A 21,633-nucleotide genomic window follows, 5' to 3' on the forward strand; every position below is an offset into this window, starting at 1 on the left:
CTCGCACTGGTAAAACACTGGATCACTGCTACTCTAACTTCCACAATGTATACAATGCCCTCCCCCACCCTCCTTTGGGCAAATTTCACCACGACTCCATTTTGCTCCTCCCTTCCTATAGGCAGAAACTCAAACAGGAAGTACCCGTGCTAAGGACTATTCAACGCTGGTCTGACCAATCGGAATCCACTCTTCAAGATTGTTTTGATCATGTGGACTGGGACAAGTTCCGAGTAGCCTCAGAGAATAATTTCGACATATATACGCTGATTCGGTGAGTGAGTTTATAGGAAGTGTATAGGAGATGTTGTACCTACTGTGACTATTAAAACCTACCCTAACGAGAAACAGTGTATAGATGGTGGCATTCGCACAAAACTGAAAGCGGGAACAACCGCATTTAACCATGGAAAGGTGACTGGGAATATGGCCGAACACAAACGGTGTAATTATTCCCCCCGCAAGGCAATCAAACAAGTTAAATGTCAGTATAGAGACAAAGTGGAGTCGCAATTCAACGGCTCAGACACAAGACGTATGTGGCAGGGTCTACAGACAATCACAACTACAAAAGGAAAACCAGCCACGTCACGGACACCGACATCTTGCTTCCAGACAAACTAAACACCTTCTTTGCCCGCTTTGAGGATAATACAGTGCCACCGACACGGCCCACTACAAAGGACTGTGGGCTCTCATTCTCCGAAGTGGGTAAGACATTTAAACGTGTTAACCCTTGCAAGGCTGCCTGCCAAGACGGCATCCCTAGCCGCGTCCTCAGAGCATGTGCAGACCAGCTGGCTGGTGTGTTTATGGACATATTCAATCTCTCCCTATCCCAGTCTGCTGTTCCCACATGCTTCAAGATGGCCACCATTGTTCCTGTACCCAAAAAGGCAAAAGTAACTCAACTAAATGACTATCGCCCCATAGCACTCACTTCTGTCATCACGATGTGCTTTGAGAGAGTAGTCAAGGATCATATCACCTCCACCTTACCTGTCACCCTAGACACACTTCAATTTGCTTACCGCCCAAATAGGTCCCCAGACGATGCAATCGCCATCACACTGCACACTGCCCTATCCCATCTGGACAAGAGGAATACCTACGTAAGAATGCTGTTCATTGACAATAGCTCAGCATTCAACACCATTAGTACCCTCCAAACTCATCCTTAAGCTTGTGGCCCTGGGTCTCAACCCCGCCCTGTGCAATTGGGTCCTGGACTTGCTGACTGGCCGCTCCCAGGTGGTGAAGGTAAGAAACAGCATCTCTACTTCGCTGATCCTCAACACTGGGGCCCCACAAGGGTGGGTGCTCAGCCCCCTCCTGTACTCCCTTTTCACCCATAACTGCTTGGCCATGCACACCTCCAACTCAATCATCAAGTTTTCAGATGACACAACGGTAGTAGGCCTTATTACCAACAACGACGAGAGGGGGAGGTGAGGGCACTCGGAGTGTGGTGTCAGGAAAACAACCTCTCACTCAACGTCAACAAAACAAAGGGGATGATCGTAGACTTCAGGAAACAGCAGAGGGAGCACCCCCCTATCCACATCGATGGGACAGCAGTGGAACAGGTGGAACATTTTAAGTTCCTCTGTGTACACATCATGGACAAACAGAAATGGTCCACCCACACAGACAGTGTGGTGAAGAAGGCACAACAGCGCCTCTTCAACCTCAGGAGGCTGAAGAAATTTGGCTTGTCACCTAAAACCCTCACAAACTTTTACAGATGCACAATTGAGAGCATTCTGTCGGGCTGTATCACCGCATGGTACGGCAACTGCACTGCACACAACTGCAGGCTCTCCAGAGGGTGTTGCGGTTTGCACAACGCATCACCGGGGGCAAACTAAATGACTTAAATGTAAATGCAAACTACCTGCCCTTCAGGACACCTACAGCACCCGATGTCACAGGATGGCCAAAAAGATCATCAAGGACAACAACCACCCGAGCCACTGCCTGTTCACCCCGCTACCATCCAGAAGGGTAGGTCAGTACAGGTGCATCAAATCTTGGACCGAGAGACTGAAAAACAGCTTCTATCTCAAGGCCATCAGACTGTTAAATACCCATCACTAACACAGAAAGGCTGCTGCCTACATACATACAGACTTGAAATCATTGGCCAATTTAATAAATGGATCACTAGTCACTTTAATGCCACTTGAATATGCCACTTGAATATGTATATACTGTATTTTATACCATCTATTGCATCTTGGCTATGCTGCTCTTCCATTGCTCATCCATATATTTATATGTATATATTCTTATTCCATTAATTTACTTAGATTTGTGTGTATTAGGTAGTTGTTGTGGAATTGTACGATTTCATGTTAGATATTGCTGCACTGTTGGAACTAGAAGCACAAGCATTTCGCTACACTCGCAATAACATCTGCTAACCATGTGCATGTGACCAATAACATTTGATTTGATTCCCCCTGTCACAAGGGGATTCATGGCTGATTTAAGAAGAAAACGGTCAACCATGTTACTTTAATGACACTTGCTGTAGCAGAAAATATTATTCAACCACTTAAGATGTTGAAACATGTTTTTTATTAAGTTGATCATGTGCTCTTTGGTGAAATTAATAGTCTTTTTTTACTAAGTTACACTACCCAAAATGTACTCTATTCGTGGAACGACCTTTGTAGTTTACGTTTACTATTTTGTAAAACTGCGCGTGTGCGTTCGTGTGTGTGTGGCGGCATATCCTCTAGCATAAACTGCAGAGATACATAACTAGTAAATACGATCGGTGTTAATCTTGCTGCATTATTAAGCTATTAGCTCCATGATCTAAATCATTATTACTTTCTCTCACCTGTTGGGTGATGTGGTAATTATTTGAAAAGAGACAGCCTGGCACAATCAGTATTTGTATTTTTAATGTTAGATGTGCAAAAATCATATTCTTCTTGTGTAATTGCAGTGCATTGTTGTACAATGCCATGATCAATGGTGCTTCGGTTCCTTTCTCTCCTCAAGTCTGAACAAAAAAGGAACAGCAGCCCATTATTAAGTTATTGACTGTTATAGTGAAGAAAAGGTTGAGTTTATGTCATTGAGATATTTCAGATCAACTTTCATTTCGCTTTCCCTGTCTACCCAGTGAAAATCTCTGGATAGGAGAAGCTAGGAGAAGCATTGCCTTATTTGATTAGTAATTGCCTCTCATGCATCCACTAAATCCAGTTTGAGAGAATGATGTTGACAGAAATATTTGAAGTGCATACATTTTGAGTGAGGATCACAGGCATCCTTCTTGATTGTCAATCTCAGAAAGTGATTTGGCAAGCCATCTCTTCATAATTTCGAGATATTGCAGAGATATTTTCTGTGAGGTCTTGTCATAGAGAATAAAACTGAATTGCACTCAACAAATACAATACAGATGGTGATGATGATGATGGTGACTCAGTCTTGTGACTGAGAGTGTCTTAAAATAGACATTGGACACCGTACCTTTGGTCTGAAATAAGCTAGTAGGGTGAGGCTTGAATTTGAATTTTTATTAGGATTCCCAATAGCTGGCGGCAAAATGTAATCTTCCTGGATCCCAACACAGAACTTAAAATACATTACAATAAATTACACTTTACATTAAGCCACTACAAACATTTAATAAGTAGACGTTACAGACAATTAAAATACCTTACATGTAAGATGGCGCCTGAGAAGAAGGCAGACGTTTTACGTGCCCCCAACCGATAGTTTTTTTTGTTAGTCTTATTTTTGTACTTATTTTGAACATAATGTTGCCGCTACCGTCTCTTATGACCGAAAATAACTTCTGGACATCAGGACTGCGATTACTCACCAGGGACTGGCAGAATCCTTTTTTTCCTTCAATGAGTCTGACGAGGACGATGCAAACGATATACTGCTTTCTCGGGAACAGGCCCAGATCCCCGTGATTTGCGTGAAGAGGAGGTGGAGAAAAAGGGTCCGGAGGGCGGGCTGCCTTCTGAGAATTCGTAGGCGATCGAATAAACCCCCACTTCCTTCCATTCTGCTAGCAAACGTGCGATTTTTGGACAATAAAATAGATGACCTACACGGAAGATTAAACTACCAACGGGACATTCAAAACTGTAATATCTTATGCTTCACGGAGACGTGGCTGAATGACGACACTATCAACATACAGCTGGCTGGTTATACGCTGCACCGGCAGGATAGAACAGCGGCGTCTGGTAAGACAAGGGGCGGCGGACTATGTATTTTTGTAAATAACAGCTGGTGCACAATATCTAAGGAAGTCTCGAGCTATTGCTCGCCTGAGGTAGAGTATCTCATGATAGACTGTAGACCACAGTCTACAGTATTTTTATTATTATTATTTATTATTTTTCGTAGCTGTTTTACATACCACCACAGTCAGAGGCTGGCACTAAGACAGCATTGAATGAGCTGTATTCTGCCATTAGCAAACAAGAACCAGAGGCGGTGCTCCATGTAGCCGGGGACTTTAATGCAGGGAAACTTAGATCCTTTTTACCAAATTTCTATCAGCATGTTAAATGTGCAACTGGAGGGGAAAAAAACTCTGGACCACCTTTACTCCACACACAGAGATGCATATAAAACTCTCCCTCCCCCTCCATTTGGCAAATCTGACCATAATTCTATTCTCCTGATTCCTGCTTACAAGCAAAAATTTTAAGCAGGAAGCAACAGTGACTAGATCAATAAGAAAGTGGTCAGATGAAGCAGATGCTAAGCTGCAGGACTGTTTTGTTAGCACAGACTGGAATACGTTCCGAGATTCCTCCGATGGTATTGAGGAGTACACCACATCAGTCATTGGCTTCATCAATAAGTGCATTGATGACATCGTCCCCATAGTGACCGTACGTACATACCCCAACCAGAAGCCATGTATTACAGGCAACATCCGCACTGAGCTAAAGGCTAGAGCTGCCGTTTTCAAGGAGTGGGACTCTAACCCGGAAGCTTATAAGAAATCCCACTATGCCCTCCAACGAACCATCAAACAGGCAAAGCATCAATACAGGACTAAGATGGAATCGTACTACACCGGCTCTGATGCTCGTCGGATGTGGCAGGGCTTGCAAAGGGAAGCACAGCTGAGAGCTGCCCAGTGACACAAGCCTACCAGACGAGCTAAACTACTTCTATGCTCGCTTCGAGGCAAATAACACAGAAACATGCATGAGAGCATCAGCTGTTCCGGACAACTGTGTGATCACGCTCTTCTCAGCCAATGTGAGTAAGACCTTTAAACAGGTCAACATTCACAAGGCTGCAGGATCAGATGGATTACCAGGACATGTTCTGCGAGCATGTGCTGACCAACTGGCAAGTGTCATCACTGACATTTTCAACCTCTCCTTGTACGAGTCTGTAATACCAACATGTTTTAAGCAGACCACCATAGTGCCTGTGCCCAAGAACACGAAGGTAACCTGCCTAAACAACTACCGACCCGTAGCACTCACGTCAGTAGCCATGAAGTGCTTTGAAAGGCTGGTCATGGCTCACATCAACACCATTATCCCAGAAACCCTAGACCCACTCCAATTTGCATACCGCCCCAACAGATCCACAGATGATGCAATCTCTATTGTACTCCACACTGCCCTTTCCCACCTGGACAAAAGGAACAACTATGTGAGAATGCTATTCATTGACTACAGCTCAGCGTTCAACACCATAGTGCCCTCAAAGCTCATCAATAAGCTAAGGACCCTGGGACTAAACACCTCCCTCTGCAACTGGATCCTGGACTTCCTGACGGGCCGCCCCCAGGTTGTAAGGGTGGGTAACATCCGCCACGCTGATCCTCAACACAGGGGCCCCACAGGGGTGCGTGCTCACGCCCCTCTTGTACTCCCTGTTCACTCATGACTGCACGGCCAGAAACAACTCCAACACTATCATTAAGTTTCCTGATGACACAACAGTGGTATGCCTGATCACCGACAACAACGAGACAGCCTATAGGGAGGAGGTCAGAGACCTGGCTGTGTGGTGCCAGGACAACAACCTCTCCCTCAATGTGATCAAGACAATGGAGATGATTGTGGACTACAGGAAAAAGAGGACCGAGCACACCCCCATTCTCATCAATGGGGCTGCAGTGAAGCAGGTTGAGAGCTTCAAGTTCCTTGTTGTCCACATCACCAACAAACGAACATGGTCCAAGCACACCAAGACAGTCGTGAAGAGGGCACGACAAAACCTATTCCCCCTCAGGAGACTGAAAAGATTTGCCATGGGTCCTCAGATCCTCAAAAGGTTCTACAGCTGCACCATCGAGAGCATCCTGTCTGGTTGCATCACTGCCTGGTGTGGCAACTGCTCAGCCTCTGACCGCAAGGCACTACAGAGGGTAATGCGAACGGCCCAGTACATCACTGCGGCCAAGCTTCCTGGCATCCAGGACCTCTATACCAGGCGGTGCCAGAGGAAGGCTCTAAAAATTGTCAAAGACTCTAATCACCCTAGTCATAGACTGTTCTCTGCTACCGCAAGGCAAGCGGTACCTTAGCACCAAGTCTAGGTCCAAGAGGCTTCTAAACATTTTCTACCCCCAAGCCATAAGACTCATGAACACCTAATCAAATGGCTATTTGCATACCCCCCCGCTATTCTCTGTTGTTATCATCTATGCATTGTAATTTCAATAACGCTACCTACATGTATGTATTAACTCCACTCACCGGAGCCCCCGCACTTTGACTCTGTACCGGCACCCCCCCCTGTATATTGTCTCGCTATTCTTATTTTACTGCTGCTCTTTAATTACGTCTTACTTTTATTTCTTATTCTTATCCGTATTTTTTTTAAACTGCATTGTTGGTTAGGGGCTCGTAAGTAAGCATTTCACTGTAAGGTTGTATTCAGCGCATGTGACTAATAAAATGTGATTTGATTTGATACATTTAACTTCAATGGGATTAGTATCTGTCCAGTCATATGACCGATCACATTAGATGTTATTTTTTTGTTTTCTTGAAGGTTGGTTTACTTTTTGTCTGAGAAATGTGATTTGGTAAATAATTACATTTGGTGATGTCTCTATATATTTGAGGAGATTTGTCCTTGGTCTGGGGGGTATCATATGACCTGAACTTGCCTGTCTGGTTTAGTGGTTTGTTCATTGCTTGTGGTCTTAAAAAATATTTGGTGTCTTGAAAATTACTACATTCCTAAAGAATATCTAGACTGGATACTAATTTGCTTTCAATGGCAAGCCATGAGAGATTAAGATGCATTCGGTTGACATTCATACGGATAGAGCAATGAACTGCTAATCTGGCACCCCTGTTTTGAGTGAGTTTGGAGATTGTTTCAATTTTTTTGCTGCAGATGACCACATGACTGGACAGCACTCTAGGTGTGATAGAACCAGAACTTCAATCACCTGATTGAGTGCTGAGGGTCTCCTAAAATCGACACCATACTATTGGTCTGAAATAAACTAGTGGGTTTGGGTTTGAAATTGAGGGTGTCCTAACATGTACAATGTACCATTGGTCTGAAATAAAATAGTAGGGAAGGTTAAAGACTGAGAATGTCCTAACATGTACACCATACCGTTAGTCGGAAATAAGGTAGTGAGCCTGACCAGATATAAGCTACCCATCATTGTATTGATTTGTCTGTCAGTCATCCCCTTGTCCTGGAGCGAAACCCAACACCAGGGTGAGAAAGTAGTTCAACCCCGGGCCTAATCAATTGCGAGGCTTTTTGGACGTTGTTACCGAACAACACTTTGATTCTATGATGTATGAACTATTTGGATGTTCAACATTTCCGGACATGAATCAGAAACATGTCAACTTTGCTGCACTCATCTTGCTGTTGACATGTTGCTGTTTAATGTCCCGGGATTTTTAACAAGAACATGATGACATTAAAGAGGTGTCATGATAGAAAATGGAACCTATCGAGAGTTGATCATGACTCTTTGCTGTTGAGTTAATTATCTTTTCCTTAACTATGTCGTGCGGGTTTGTTTTTGTACTTAAAGCACAATGACTGCACCAGGATTCAGTCATAAAACCAGAATCTGGATTTTTAGAGGCACTGCAGAGTGATTTAAGTGTTTTAACAGTGTTGTTGGGACGCAGAGCATGGGTGGTTTGGCATCACACATGCAGAGGATCAAACTCTGACGGCATGCATTTTTGGCTCAAGAACCAGATATTTTCCAGTCACAAAGTAGGGCAGTGCAAGCTAATATATCTCATTCAGATTTACACGACTGCAACCTATTTGATCCATGTGAAGTAAATTGAGTCAAACAGGAATGCAGCCCAATGTAGACCATTGGGAAAAAACATGGTTTCAAGTGCTAAAGCAATCGGCAACGACCCTCTACATGGTAATAGCTAGGGGTGTGACGTTTAAACACATTTGGAATCGTTAAGGTTTTTCGTTTAAATTTGTTACAAAATGTAAAATCACAGTGCAGTTATCACAAAACGACCATTAACAGGTCCCGATCATCATCATCAGCATCATCATCATAAAGGCAAAAATGTAAATTAAACATATCTAACGTAACTATGCTGTAAGTAGGAGGAGATATGCATCTTTCAAATGATTTGCCATGGATATAAAGGTCTCCGGATGTTATCATCGTTAACAGTTGGAAAAATGGCAGAGAGTGAGACGAGAAAGCGACAGCAGCGAAGTCCTGCATGGCAATAGTTTGAGAAGTTAAATGAGGTGAGGAAATGCAAACTTTGCGAGGTGGAAATGAGCTACAGTGGCAGTACAGGTGCAATGCTGAAAGAGAGGCATTGGCAGCGGTGCCATAAAGGGATGGAGTGAGAAAATCACAACGCTGATGACAGAAATGATTGAGAGTTGATATGCAGCCATTGTCAATGATATAGGATGTCAGCTTCAATATGCTAATGACATATCGGGAACAAAACTACAAGATGCCATGTCGAAAAACCGTGACGACCTTGATGGAGAAATTGTACAAAGTGGGCGCTCTCAAACCACCATACGTGGCGTTAACAACAGATTGTTGGACATCTATGAACACGCTGTCACACATCACTGCAACCATCACATTGATGAGAAGTTGGACATGAAGTACGTATTGACAACTGAGAATATGGAGGAGAGGCACACAACAGAAAACCTAAAATTGCTGAGTGGGTGGTGGACAGCAGTAAGGTGGGCTCTGTGTGGTAGGGTTTCCACTAGTTTCCTTATACACAAAGTAATACAGTTGAAGTCGGAAGTTTACATACACCTTAGCCAAATACATTTAAACTCAGTTTTTCACAATTCCTGAAAATTTAATCCTAGTAAAAATTCCCTGTCTTAGGTCAGTTAGGATCACCACTTTTATGTAAAGATTGTGAAATGTCAGAATAATAGTAGAGAGAATTATTTATTTCAGCTTTTGTTTCTGTCATCACACTCAATTAGTATTTGGTAGCATTGCCTTTAAATTGTTTAACTTGGGTCAAACTTTTCAGGTAGCTTTCGACAAGCTTCCCACAATAAGTTCCTCCTGACAGAAATGGTGTAACTGAGTCAGTTTTGTAGGCCTCCTTGCTTGCACACGCTTTTTCAGTTCTGCCCACAGATTTTCTATAGGATTGAGGTCAGGGCTTTGTGATGGCCACACTAAATACCTTGACTTTGTTTTCCTTGAGCCAGTTTGCCACAACTTTGGAAGTATGCTTGGGGTCATTGTCCATTTGGAAGACCCAAGCTTTAACTTCCTGACTGCTGTCTTGAGATGTTGCTTCAATATATCCACATAATTTTCCTCCCTAATGATGCCATCTATTTTCTGAAATGCACCAGTCCCTCCTGCAGCAAAGCACCCCACAACATGATGCTGCCACCCCCGTGCTTCACGGTTGGGATGGTGTTCTTTGGCTTGCTTTTCCCCCTGCTAGCTAGCCCTAAATCAGAACGAGCGATGGTAGCTATTATTCTGTTCTGTACGCTAACGCCTGCACTGACGTTCTATGTTTAGCCAAGCTGACGGTTAGCTAGCCCAGTGGAGGCTGCTGAGGGGAGGACGACTCATAATAATGGCTGGAACAGAGCAGATGGAATGGCATCATGTATTTGATACATCCAGCCATTACCATGAGTCCGTCCTCCCCAATTAAGGTGCCACCAACCTCCTGTGAGCTAGCTATATCTGCAGCTAGCTAGACATGCTAGCTGATATTTCTCCATCAAATCCAGTTATGCAGAAGGTGGCAAGAGCCATTTTCTGCATGTGTGTCATGTCACTCGTTTGCTTCCACACCTTGCTACAAAAGTAGCTAGCAACCTTATGTCTGCTGTTAGATCTGTAGAGGGTGACTAATACCAGAATTACTCATATAAATATCCCCTTCGGGTTCACTTATGAATATTGCACAAATCTCTCCAAGCTTCAGAACTTGTGCTCTAAGGAGGTTGCAGAGGTATGTTGTGTATTATGTTGATTTGTCCACTCTAATTCTGTGTGTGTGGTGGTGCTACACAAACCAAACGTTTCTACTGTAAAAAAAAAATCATATTGATGTGCTTACATGAAGACAGTATGCATACACTTTACCGAGCATCAAAATAAGTTGTGTATTGTAGCTGTCTTACACCCCCTCACCACAGGGACAGGATTTGACTGTCTACCCACTGACATGCACACTGCACAGCTCTCTAGGCAAAGCTGTGCTGTCTCAAGTCTCCAGTGGGTGTTTATGCATTACAGGTTATGGATCTGTGCATTCAGGTGGCAGGAGGAGTGTCGTGCATGACACACCTGGGTATAAGGGTGTTTGCCTCAACCCTAGGGTCCTGCAGGTTGAGTCCAATAACTACAGGCAGATAGATGTATGGTTAGATGCCAGAGGAAGCTTTGGATCGGTTAGTAGCCTACAGAGTAATAAGAGTGCAATTGCTGAAATTATGTAGATATTATAAACTAGGTGTTTGGATAACTTCCACATTTAGTAACAGGTCCATGTAGAATTAACAACCCTGTACGTAACACACAGGGTTTCTCCCTCCCCCTGTTGACTAATAGCATACAATGAAATATTTAAAAAAATACACAATTACAAGTTGTGTCTAGTAAATACAAGTTGTGTCTTAATGCTGAGTGCAAGGTCTCTCTCCATTCAGAGTCATCCGTATCAATCCCGTCTGTCGGTCTGGACTCCAAGTCTCCATACATCTGTGAACACATACACACATAGTCACTGTACTATTACCAGTGGCAGTTAGTATCTATTTGTGGGTATCATATTATATATTCTATGTTGTAGTTTGAACAGGTCAGACTAAACCTACCTAATTTTGGTCTCCCCACCAAATGTAGAACGCAGAGTTCACCGGTGCCTGTTGAATAGAGTAGTTGTAAGTCTGTTAAACACAAAGGTTCACAAATAGAGGGATAAGCAACGTTCACACAACTATTTACACATACTCGGTTTGAGCCAATTTCTGGTCTCTGCGCCTGTAAGGGGTTGGTGCAGGCAGTTTGGGAATATGTCGTCATCGTGACTGAACATCCTGGATGTGGTTAGCTACCGATGTCTACCTTGCCACCATCTTCTCACCACACTTTGACATTGAGGCCAACCAGTACAGGTGGTTGTAGTAGTAGTGCTTGATGTCAGGCCTCTCCTCCCTCAGGTACTTATGGATCGAGGGGTGTCGATCTGTGACTATGGAGCCAATGCTGACATCTGCCTCCTCCAGGGCAGCAAGGCTCCTCAGCAGTCCCTCCTCCATTCTCAAGCTGTTGCCAACATTGTTGCTCTGTGTAAGCGAAAAACAGTATTATTGGAAATGTTTACTTCAATCTTTGTTCGGCTGGGCAGAGGCTTCCAAATCAGTATTCAGAGATGCCATTACCAACATGACACAGCGATGCCTATCTAGGCAGAAAAAGGTACTCCATGGATGAAAAGCTCACCTGTACAAGTTGTACGTCCAACACTAATGATGTCAGTGGCGGTCAGTGCCGTTTATGATGAGGGAGAACAATTTTTTTTTCATGAGCAAGGCCTTATTTCTATTACAGCATGTTGGATGATTCTCATTCATATTCCATTCGTCCAGTTCAGTGTAACATCGATAGGTTTAGGCTACTACGTGATACTCAAATATTCCCTACAACTTAGCCTATGAATGAAAGCTTACAACGTAGGTCAAGAGAAAATGTTCAGATGACACACAGTGACACATTCAATACAGCCTTGCACACTCTTGCCTGCATCTAGCTTATCTAGGGTGTAATCACTATTCCAACAGATGCAAATTAGTTTCTATTGGACAAATTCAGGTATTTTCATCCCAATTTTTTTTTGGACAGAGTCAGCGGAATGAATGCACCCCTGATCATAGTAGCCACATTGGACTTTAAAGAACAACACATCAGCTGTATGTGACCAGGCGAAAAAACCTTTCCAAGCCAAACCATGTCATAACCGCTATACACAGCCTACATCGTTGTCCCCATATTAGCTAAAGTAAAGTATTAGTCAACATAGGTAATATAACTAATGCGTTGGTAAACCCGCTACAATCAGTAACGTTACAGTGTATAGTCAGTAAGCAGTTAGACCGTCGGGCCCCGGTAGTAATAATTTTATAAAACCAAAAGCTTACCTTGACTAGAAGAATTCCAGTGTTGTGTTGGATAGTCATAGCCAGCTGGCTAACATAGAATCCCTTTGTTTGAGTGTTTGCGTAACTAAACTAGCCAGCTGCAATTGCTAGCTAAGTAAGTGAAACTGAAAGTGAAAAAAATGACAATCTCTTTCTCTTGCTTCTCCTTCATTTTTGAAGAAATGAATTTGTTGAAAACAATTCAACTGTTGTCTTTCTTTCTCTTTGAGTCAACTATTCACCACATATTATGCACGGCAGTGCTAGCTAGCTGTAGCTTGTGCTTTCAGTACTAGATTCCTTCTATGATCCTTTGGTTGGATGGAAACATGTCAGTTCATGCTGCAAGAGCTCTGATAGGTTGGAGGACTTCCTCCGGAAGTTGTCATAATTACTGTGTAAGTCTATGTAAGGGGTTGAGAACCAAGAGCCTCCTAGGTTTTGTATTGAAGGCAACGTACCAAGAGGAGGACAGAAGCTAGCTGTCCTCCGGCTACACCATGGTGCAACCCTACAGAGTGCTGTTGAGGCTACTGTAGACTTTAATTGCAAAACAGTGTGTTTTAATCAATTATTTGGTGACATGAATATATTTAGTCTAGTTTTTCAATGTTTTACAATTTTTTATTTTAAGAAATTCACTGAGGAGGATGATCCTTCCCTTCCTCCTCTGAGCAGCCTCCACTGATTGATGTTCAAGTTGACCATGGTGTAGGACCCTGTTAGATGTTAGAGGTTGAGGTCAATGTCAGTCCAACTCAAGAGAAGTGTGGACATTTTGTATGTGTGTGTGTATGGTCAAATATGCATAGGACATGCAGGCATGTGTGTGCCTTTGTCCACATGGAATTCAAAAAGTAGACAGCGTGCAAATATATTTCACAAAACACATTTTGCACAGTGGCCAGGTGAGTCTGCTTTCAGATCCACAGGTTCCCCGACAGACTGCTGGAGGAGGACGTTCTACTCCGACTTCCACTGCCAGTATGTGGTTGGATGCAGTACCTTTCACTGATGGCTGTAGTCGGTTTATTTGCAAATGGTCTGCACTTTTAGCGCATTCAGGAACTGAAACAGAAATGAAGCACATAAAAATGTAGATCAGCATTATATACTTACATCCAAGGTTTCAGATTACACTAGAACATATTTTGCTTTACCTTGTTGTCTGAGCAAAAGAAGAGCCGGTGAAAGCTATACCTGCAGTCAGGTGGAGGTTGCCTGCAGGGGTGTTGTACTCGTCCACATCTTGGTGTTGTCACAGTGAGGGCAAATCTGGGCAATGCAGATCAGGGTAACTTGGAACCGCTTCATGATTTCACATTCTCCGGTGCAAACTGGACAGGATTGGAAAAGCTGCAGCAGGCAGTCTTCGTACACAATGCACTTCCTCACCATAAGAACAGGCGTGTCTGGGACTCTGTAGCAGTGATAAAAGATTGCAGGTGTGAGGTACAGTTTTTTTCACTGTCTACATTAGTCTAGATCTAGTACTTTGGCACAGCAATACAAGTCACCTATCAAATGTATTAGTGCAACAACACATTTAGTCATACATGACCATGACAAGGTCACTACAAGTATCTTACAGTTCCGTGCTGCAGATGATGTCAGTGATAACTGATAACTGTAGTCATCAGTGGAATAGTCCACTCTTGGCATTTTCACTGGAATGCGAGTAGGCACTGAAGCTTCAGGCATGCATGCTAGTGGTGTTGTATCGCCAGACACACAGATTCTGTGCTGAGAAATCGCAAGCCTGTGGCGTGTCTGTCTGGCAGCTGTTCTCTCTTGTGATAGAAACCTGTAAATAGATGTAACTATGACCTCTCACTTCACTACGAAGTTTTGATACCATAACGTTACACATGTATCACTGCTAACGTTAGCTATCCCAGCTATCACAGCAAGTGTTTGCTAGCTAATTGCATAAGCATTTCAAGAAGTCTCCACTTCAAGCCCAAATATATCATGCTTTGACTTAATCAATGATTTATTGACTTCAATCGTTGTGCAACATCTTGGGTAAGCTCTGGGCATCGTCTTTCAGTTGCAAAAGGCCTACTGCGAATGTTAGCAGCAGAACAAACTTCAAACACAAGTAAAGAGTAGTTAAATTGTTACAACAGCATAGCTAACAGTTAGCTAGCTAACTACATAGCTGATTTACATAATCTGCTGATAACCTTGCCCTCTGTGAGCAGTAGGTTTTTGCTGAAAAAGAAAGGTCTATTAAAACAAAAAATGAAATTTGACTAAAGGGAGCAGTACAGAATTCTGAAGTATTAGCAGTAGAGAATTTGGGTTAAAAAAAAAATGTTGTGGTTAAAAAAATAATAATCTTTGAGCGAGCACCTGCCCCTCCAAAGGTCTGTGCATGGCTCTGGTTGGCAATATGATCAAAACATTCATGACATTTGAAGCTTGGCAAAAGCCTACTGGCCAGTGGCCACCAAAGGCAAATGTAAAGTTCTCAATTTGAGGAAACATAGTAAATAATGTTAAATTTTGTCAGACTAGGTATGTGTTACGTACCAATACAGTACAAGTCCTGGGTATAACCCCATAGTCATTTTAGTCTTCACCTTGAAAATGTGCCACAATCTTGAAACCAGTTTTGTAGCTCACTCACAGTACATTTGTGGACAAAGCCATTTTTAAGGGGAAAACATTGAAAAGGAGCTTTCAAAATGTTTAACATGTACCGTACTGGTGCTAAAAGCAAAATAGGCTGTTCCAGTGAAAAACCGTATGACATAAAAGAAAGACATTATACATTGACTTGTCTCAAAGGGGTGTGTGAGTATACAAATTGTAAATTGTCATCGATTGATGTATTACAGGGATCATCAACTAGATTCAGCCGAGCGACAATTTTTTTCTTGAGCGGATGGGAAGAGGGCCAGAACATAATTAGAAATAATTTGTAGACTACAAAAAGCCCAAACATATATAACGTTTGACTAAAACATAATCATTTCAAACCTTGCTTACATTTATATACAATCACACACATCTGTATACATCTCTCTATTATACATCTCTCTATTATTATATCTAATACATCTCTCTATTATGTGTGGGAATACTTTGGAACAGATTTCCAAAATTAAAATCACTTGTAGCTGATTTGCTGGCGTTTTTAAAGTATTTCATGTCCAATAATAAGGATAATAGGGAACCCTGATGTATTACAAAAGTTCTCTTAGTTATTACATTGTGTGTGACTCACTTATGATGGAGCTATGCTGGAATGCATTGACATAAACGTTAGATTGGTTGTCAAATCATGTTTCTGACATGCCGTGTTTTTTTTGTTTTTATTTAACTTGAGGATTTCCCGCGAGCCAACAACACCTCTGAATTGTGTATCACCTAAAGCATAATTTCTTTCTACTGTAGTGAGGAGAAGAAAAAACAGCAGACTTTGAAGTAAGGTGAATGCCTATCAGACTTGAATGCTTTTTATTTTTCATGTTTAATGGTCGGATGAGAAAGTTGGATGTCAAAAAAAGACCAATAGCAAAATAGTCTCTTTCCCCCATGTTCTGGTTCTTCCAAACATAAATAACAGACTAATACAACTATTAAAGACAGCAATCTGACTCTATAGTGATGCAACCATTATTTCCTCTAAAATCTACACTGTAAAGCATTGAGCACATTAACAAAACCATCTTATTGGCACAAAAGCGGAAGCATCAGACACTGACATTATTCTAAGCTGACATTATTCTTCCTTAGCAAAACATCAGGGTCGCACTTCTAGAGAGGGACAAAACCCGGAATGTTGATTGTCTCTAACAACAGTAGTACAGCATTACATTGTGCAAAGTACTCTTATTGGTTGTTAATTGATGAAGCATTCGATGGGAGAGAAAAAACGTAGCCTCGCGGGCCAATTTAGCAGAGTTCAAGTGAATTGCTTTGAGCTCATGCTTGGTGAGTATAAACGATTTAATTTATGAAATGCAAAGGCCCTGGGTAATTATCAAGGATAGCACAGACAGGATCTGTCCGAGTTGCCATTGCCAGTCTTACACAACAAATGAGTGTATGAAAAGGAGTAATGACATTTTTTCAAGCCACCAGACTGTGAACACAGACTCATTAGAGAGGAAGAAGTTGGTAAACACTAACGACATGTGCTTCAACCAAGAAAGAAAAGTTACAGCTAACAACGTTATTATATACAGGGCAATGTGTGGCAAGAGTTCTCCTCAGCAGTACAAATGCCAGACGGCTGTGTCTGTACTAAATTGTAACTCGCTGAAACCATTGTCATGGGCAAGTTATGGAGAATTCAGTCTATTTCTGGAGAGTGATGTATTAGCTGATGTGACAGTTCATAGCTGGAATGGAAGGAAAGCTGTCCTTTCAAAATCATGAATTGAGAGAGAAGAAAATGGAGCAAAATAGTTAACTATTTTAAGCACAGCTATTTGGCCGTGTTCACATTTTCAGAACACAAGCCCCCCCCCTCTAAATTTCCATGGAGAGAATAAAGGAAACTTAAATGCAGTGCTTCAAATGGTGTCGTTAAAGCTAATTGATACACAACATTTCAGTTAAAAAGGAGAGTCCGAAACTTTTAATCAAAATACGTAACATTTTTAAAGGAGAGTTTTCACATTCATCATTGATATACAGTGATTTCAGGATCCAAAACAATTAGCTATATTTCAAAAGTTTTCGTTTTGGTTGAGAGTTCATGCCGCTTTATGACGTTTCCTTTTACACCTTTGTCAGTCAGTCACAACTGTGTTATGGGCATGTCAGTGGCATACTAATGGGGTTGTACGTATTCTCATATCCCTGTCTTAGCCAAGCACGTTTTGTAATTCTTAGTCATTTTCCAGTCTACAGCCTTGGTGAGTCTTTCAGAGTGGCTACATTTCTCTCTTTGATTTTCTTTTGTACTGATAGAAGACTCTTCTATTCCCTCAGGGTTTAGCCGGGCTGCCCTGCCGTTCGGCTTGGTGAGGAGAGAGCTGTCTTGCGAGGGTTATCCGATCGACCTACGCTGTCCAGGAAGTGATGTCATCATGATTGAAAGTGCCAACTACGGCCGAACTGACGACAAGATCTGTGACGCTGACCCCTTCCAGATGGAGAACATCAACTGCTATCTGCCAGACGCCTACAAGATCATGTCACAAAGGTAAACCTCCTGTAATTCCTGATGGGAACTGTTGTTTTTACACCTGTTTTTTCTGTGTAATCAATTTGGATTAACACGTGGTCAGAATCAAAATGGGATATCAATATTCAGTTATCAGCAACATAATTTAAATGAGTTTTGACTTCCCCCAGACATAGTCTACCCAAAATCACTCACCATTAAGAGATTGCTCTTCTCCAACTGCTTTCATTGGCAAATCCTATTCCAAGACTAACGTCAGACTCCTTGGCATGAACGGCCACTGGATGCTCCCAGATGCCCAGTGTCTGCTACAAGGGAGTCTGTAGACTACACACTACATCACTGTCTATATTGTACAGACAGGAGTCTCTGGACTACACACTACAGAGGGGTATACTATGAAGCAAGCTAGATCTACTCAGCTTCAGTTAGCTTCCTATTCCAGCTCAGGCTTCATCCATACTATGACAGTGCCCCTAACTCTAGCAGGCTTGTAACTGCGCTTGCATGTCACACATGGCTAGTCAAACGCCGAACTGCCCATACCAACCCCTAATATAGTGACATACACTGAGTGTACAAATCATTAAGAACACCTGCTCCATGACATACTGTAGGCGAATCCTGGTGAAAGTTATGATCCCCTATTGATGTCACTTGTTAAATCCACTTCAATCAGTGTAGATGAAGGGCAGGAGACAGATTAAAGAAGGATCTTTAAACCTTGAGACAATTGAGTCATAGATAACTCAATATTAGGAAAGGTGTTCCTAATGTTTGGTATAGTCAGTGTGTATTATAATACATGCGTTTTCTGTATGGGTGTTCATTGAGACACTGCTGAAACATCAATCCATGGGCAAGTCAGTGCCACATTTTAATTTGTGCCGAAATCAAAATGAAAGAAAAGTTATATTGCAAATTCAGCAGGCTATCGTGTGAAATATACTTTTAGAAGTGGCATCCTTATTGTATTACTTTGGTGTGCATTGGTGTGGTTATCAATGCACAAGCACCTTTTTTCCCACTCCTATCGATACAATTATTTTAAATCAAATAACATTTTATTGGTCACATACAAGTGTTTAGCAGATGTTATTGTGGGTGTAGCGAAATGCTTGTGTTTCTAGCTCCAACAGTGCAGTAATATCTAACAAGTAATATCTAACAATTTCACAATATATACACAATACACACAAGTCTAAGTAAAGGAATATAATTAAGAATATATACATTTATGGACGAGCAATGTCAGAGCGGCATAGACTAAGATACAGTAGAATAGAATAGGATACATACAGTAGAAGTCGGAAGTTTAAATACACTTAGGTTGGAGTCATTAACTCGTTTTTCAACCACTCCACAAAGTTCTTGTTAATAAACTATAGTTTTGGTCGGTTAGGACACCTACTTTGTGCATGACACAAGTCATTTTTCCAACAATTGTTTACAGACAGATTATTTCACTTATAATTCACTGTATCACAAAAATTATGTCATGGCTTTAGAAGCTTCTGATATGCTAATTGACATAATTTCAGTCAATTGGAGGTGTACCAGTGTATGTATTTCAAGGCCTACCTTCAAACTCAGTGCCTCTTTGCTTGACATTATGGGAAAATCTAAATAAATCAGCCAATACCTCAGAGAAAAATTGTAGACCTCCACAGGTCTGGTTCATCTTTGGGAGCATTTTCCAAATGCCTGAAGGTACCACGTTCATCTATACAAACAATAGTACACAAGTATAAACACCATGGGACCAGGCATTCGTCATACCTCTCAGGAAGGAGTCTGTCTCTTAGAGATGAACGTACTTTGAGAAAAATGCTAATCAATCCCAGAACAACAGCAAAGGACCTTGTGAAGATGCTGGTGGAAACAGGTACAAAAGTATCTATACCCACAATAAAATGAGTCCTATATCGACATAACCTGAAAGGCCGCTCAGCAAGGAAGAAGCCACTGCTCCAAAACCGCCATAGAAAAGACTAACCACCAGACTACGGTTTGCAACTGCACATGGGTACAAAGATCATACTTTCTGGAGAAATGTCCTCTGATCTGATGAAACAAAAATAGAACTGTTTGGCTATACTGACCATCATTTTGTTTGGAGGAAAAGGGGGATGCTTGCAAGCCGAAGAACACCATCCCAACCGTGAAGCATGGGGGTGGCAGCATCATGTTGTGGGAGTGCTTTACTGCAGGACGGACTAGTGCACTTCACAAAATAGATCGCATCATGAGGGAGGAGAATGTGGTGGATATATTGAAGCAACATCTCAAGACATCAGTCAGGAAGTTAAAGGTTGGTTGCAAATGGGTCTTCCAAATGGACAATGACCCCAAGCATACTTCTAAAGTTTTGTCAAAATGGCTTAAGGACAGCAAAGTGAAGGTATTTAGTGTGGCCATCACAAAGCCCTGGCCTCAATCGTATAGAACATTTGTGGGCAGAACTTAAAAAGCGTGTGCGAGCAAGGAGGCCTACAAACCTGACTCAGTTACACCAGCTCTGTCAGGAGGAATGGGCCAAAATTCATCCAATTTATTGTGGGAAGCTTATGGAAGGCTACCCAAAACTTTTGACCCAAGTTAAACAATTTAAAGGCAATGCTACCAAATACTAATTGAGTGTATGTAAACTTCTGACCGAATGGGAATGTGATGAAAGAAACAAAAGCTGAAATAAATAATTCTCTCTACTATAATTCTGACATTTCACTTTCTTAAAATAAAGTGGTGATCCTAACTGACCTAAGACAGGGCATTTTACGAGGATTAAATGTCAGGAATTGTGAAAACCTGAGTTTGAATGTATTTGGCTAAGGTGTATGTAAACTTCTGACTTCAACTGTATGAGTATTGCAAAACATGTAAACACTATAAAAGTGACTAGTGTTCCGTTTATTAAAGTGTCCAGTGTTTTCAGGTCTATGTATTAATTCATACAGACGTTTTACTGTGCTTGAAGTTCCAAATGCATTTGTCATTACTAAATGTGTGATGTGATAGGTATGTTAACATTACTACGTTTTAACACACAAAAAACATTGGAGTAATAAAATATGTTATCGATTGTCTTCCTCCAATGAAGTGGATGATGATGCTATCTTTGCGAGGGAGAGAATCTGATGTAATTGGTCTTCACCTTGCTGCTTAGATTCTTCATTCAGGGTAAATGTAGTTAGCCATGAGTTAGCCTGCCCCGGAGCAGGTTCGATCTGAAGGATTCATTGCCATATACATTTTCCTGGCTAAAAGGTGAGCCACTTTCGTGGTACCGGTTATCCCAAGTTGAACTCTGAGGTGACCAAAGTTGCCTCGCTAACTCCTCAAACTATATTCGTAGTATAGGGCTCAGGATAGTCTTTTTAGCAATTCACTGATTTTCATAATACAAAATGGACTAATATTCTAATAATGAGCACTTTCTCTGACTACACAAAGCATTGCTTGAATGTGGCTGGAATAGATATGAACACCTGCACACCTCAGTAAACAACCCGTAGTATAGCTGTGCATCTTAATACACAAGGTCTTGTCACACAGGGTTGCAGTGAGACAAAGTGCATGGGATGGCATGACGTACGAGCGCCCACAACCCAAGATATTGGATCATTTGAGGCTGTCAGCAACTCTGGCAAATCTGTCTGGGGAAATAAGAAATAATGAAATAAAACAGAGTTGCCGTTGTATTCAGGGGGGTTATTGTCAAGTCGTATTTGATGAAGTCAGATAGCTGACTCCCACGGTTGATCCGGTTTTAATACCCCGTGTGTGTGACCCTGCTGAGTAGCACACAGGCTCAGACGTATAGTCACAGAGAAAGTGCCCACTGGATCAAACAT

The 21,633-nt window shown here is 41.9% G+C and overlaps 1 protein-coding gene across 12 annotated transcripts in view; it reads left to right on the plus strand.

Moving 5' to 3' along the window:
• Nucleotides 1–21,633, plus strand: part of adgrl2a (adhesion G protein-coupled receptor L2a) — a 199,614-nt gene that overhangs the window by 78,164 nt on the left and 99,817 nt on the right. For 11 of the 12 annotated variants that reach the window (XM_024003751.2, XM_024003759.2, XM_024003760.2 and 8 more), the window contains exons 1-2: nucleotides 11,664–11,788; nucleotides 17,584–17,797. In XM_024003751.2, the coding sequence (XP_023859519.1) occupies nucleotides 11,665–11,788; nucleotides 17,584–17,797 (338 nt within the window). In that variant the 5' untranslated portion in view covers nucleotide 11,664. Of the gene's footprint in view, nucleotides 1–11,663; nucleotides 11,789–17,583; nucleotides 17,798–21,633 lie in introns of those variants that run through there. The other variant, XM_024003753.2, reaches the window with a different exon arrangement.

This window comes from Salvelinus sp. IW2-2015, linkage group LG16, assembly GCF_002910315.2.
Source record: "Salvelinus sp. IW2-2015 linkage group LG16, ASM291031v2, whole genome shotgun sequence".
NCBI lineage: Eukaryota > Metazoa > Chordata > Actinopteri > Salmoniformes > Salmonidae > Salvelinus > Salvelinus sp. IW2-2015.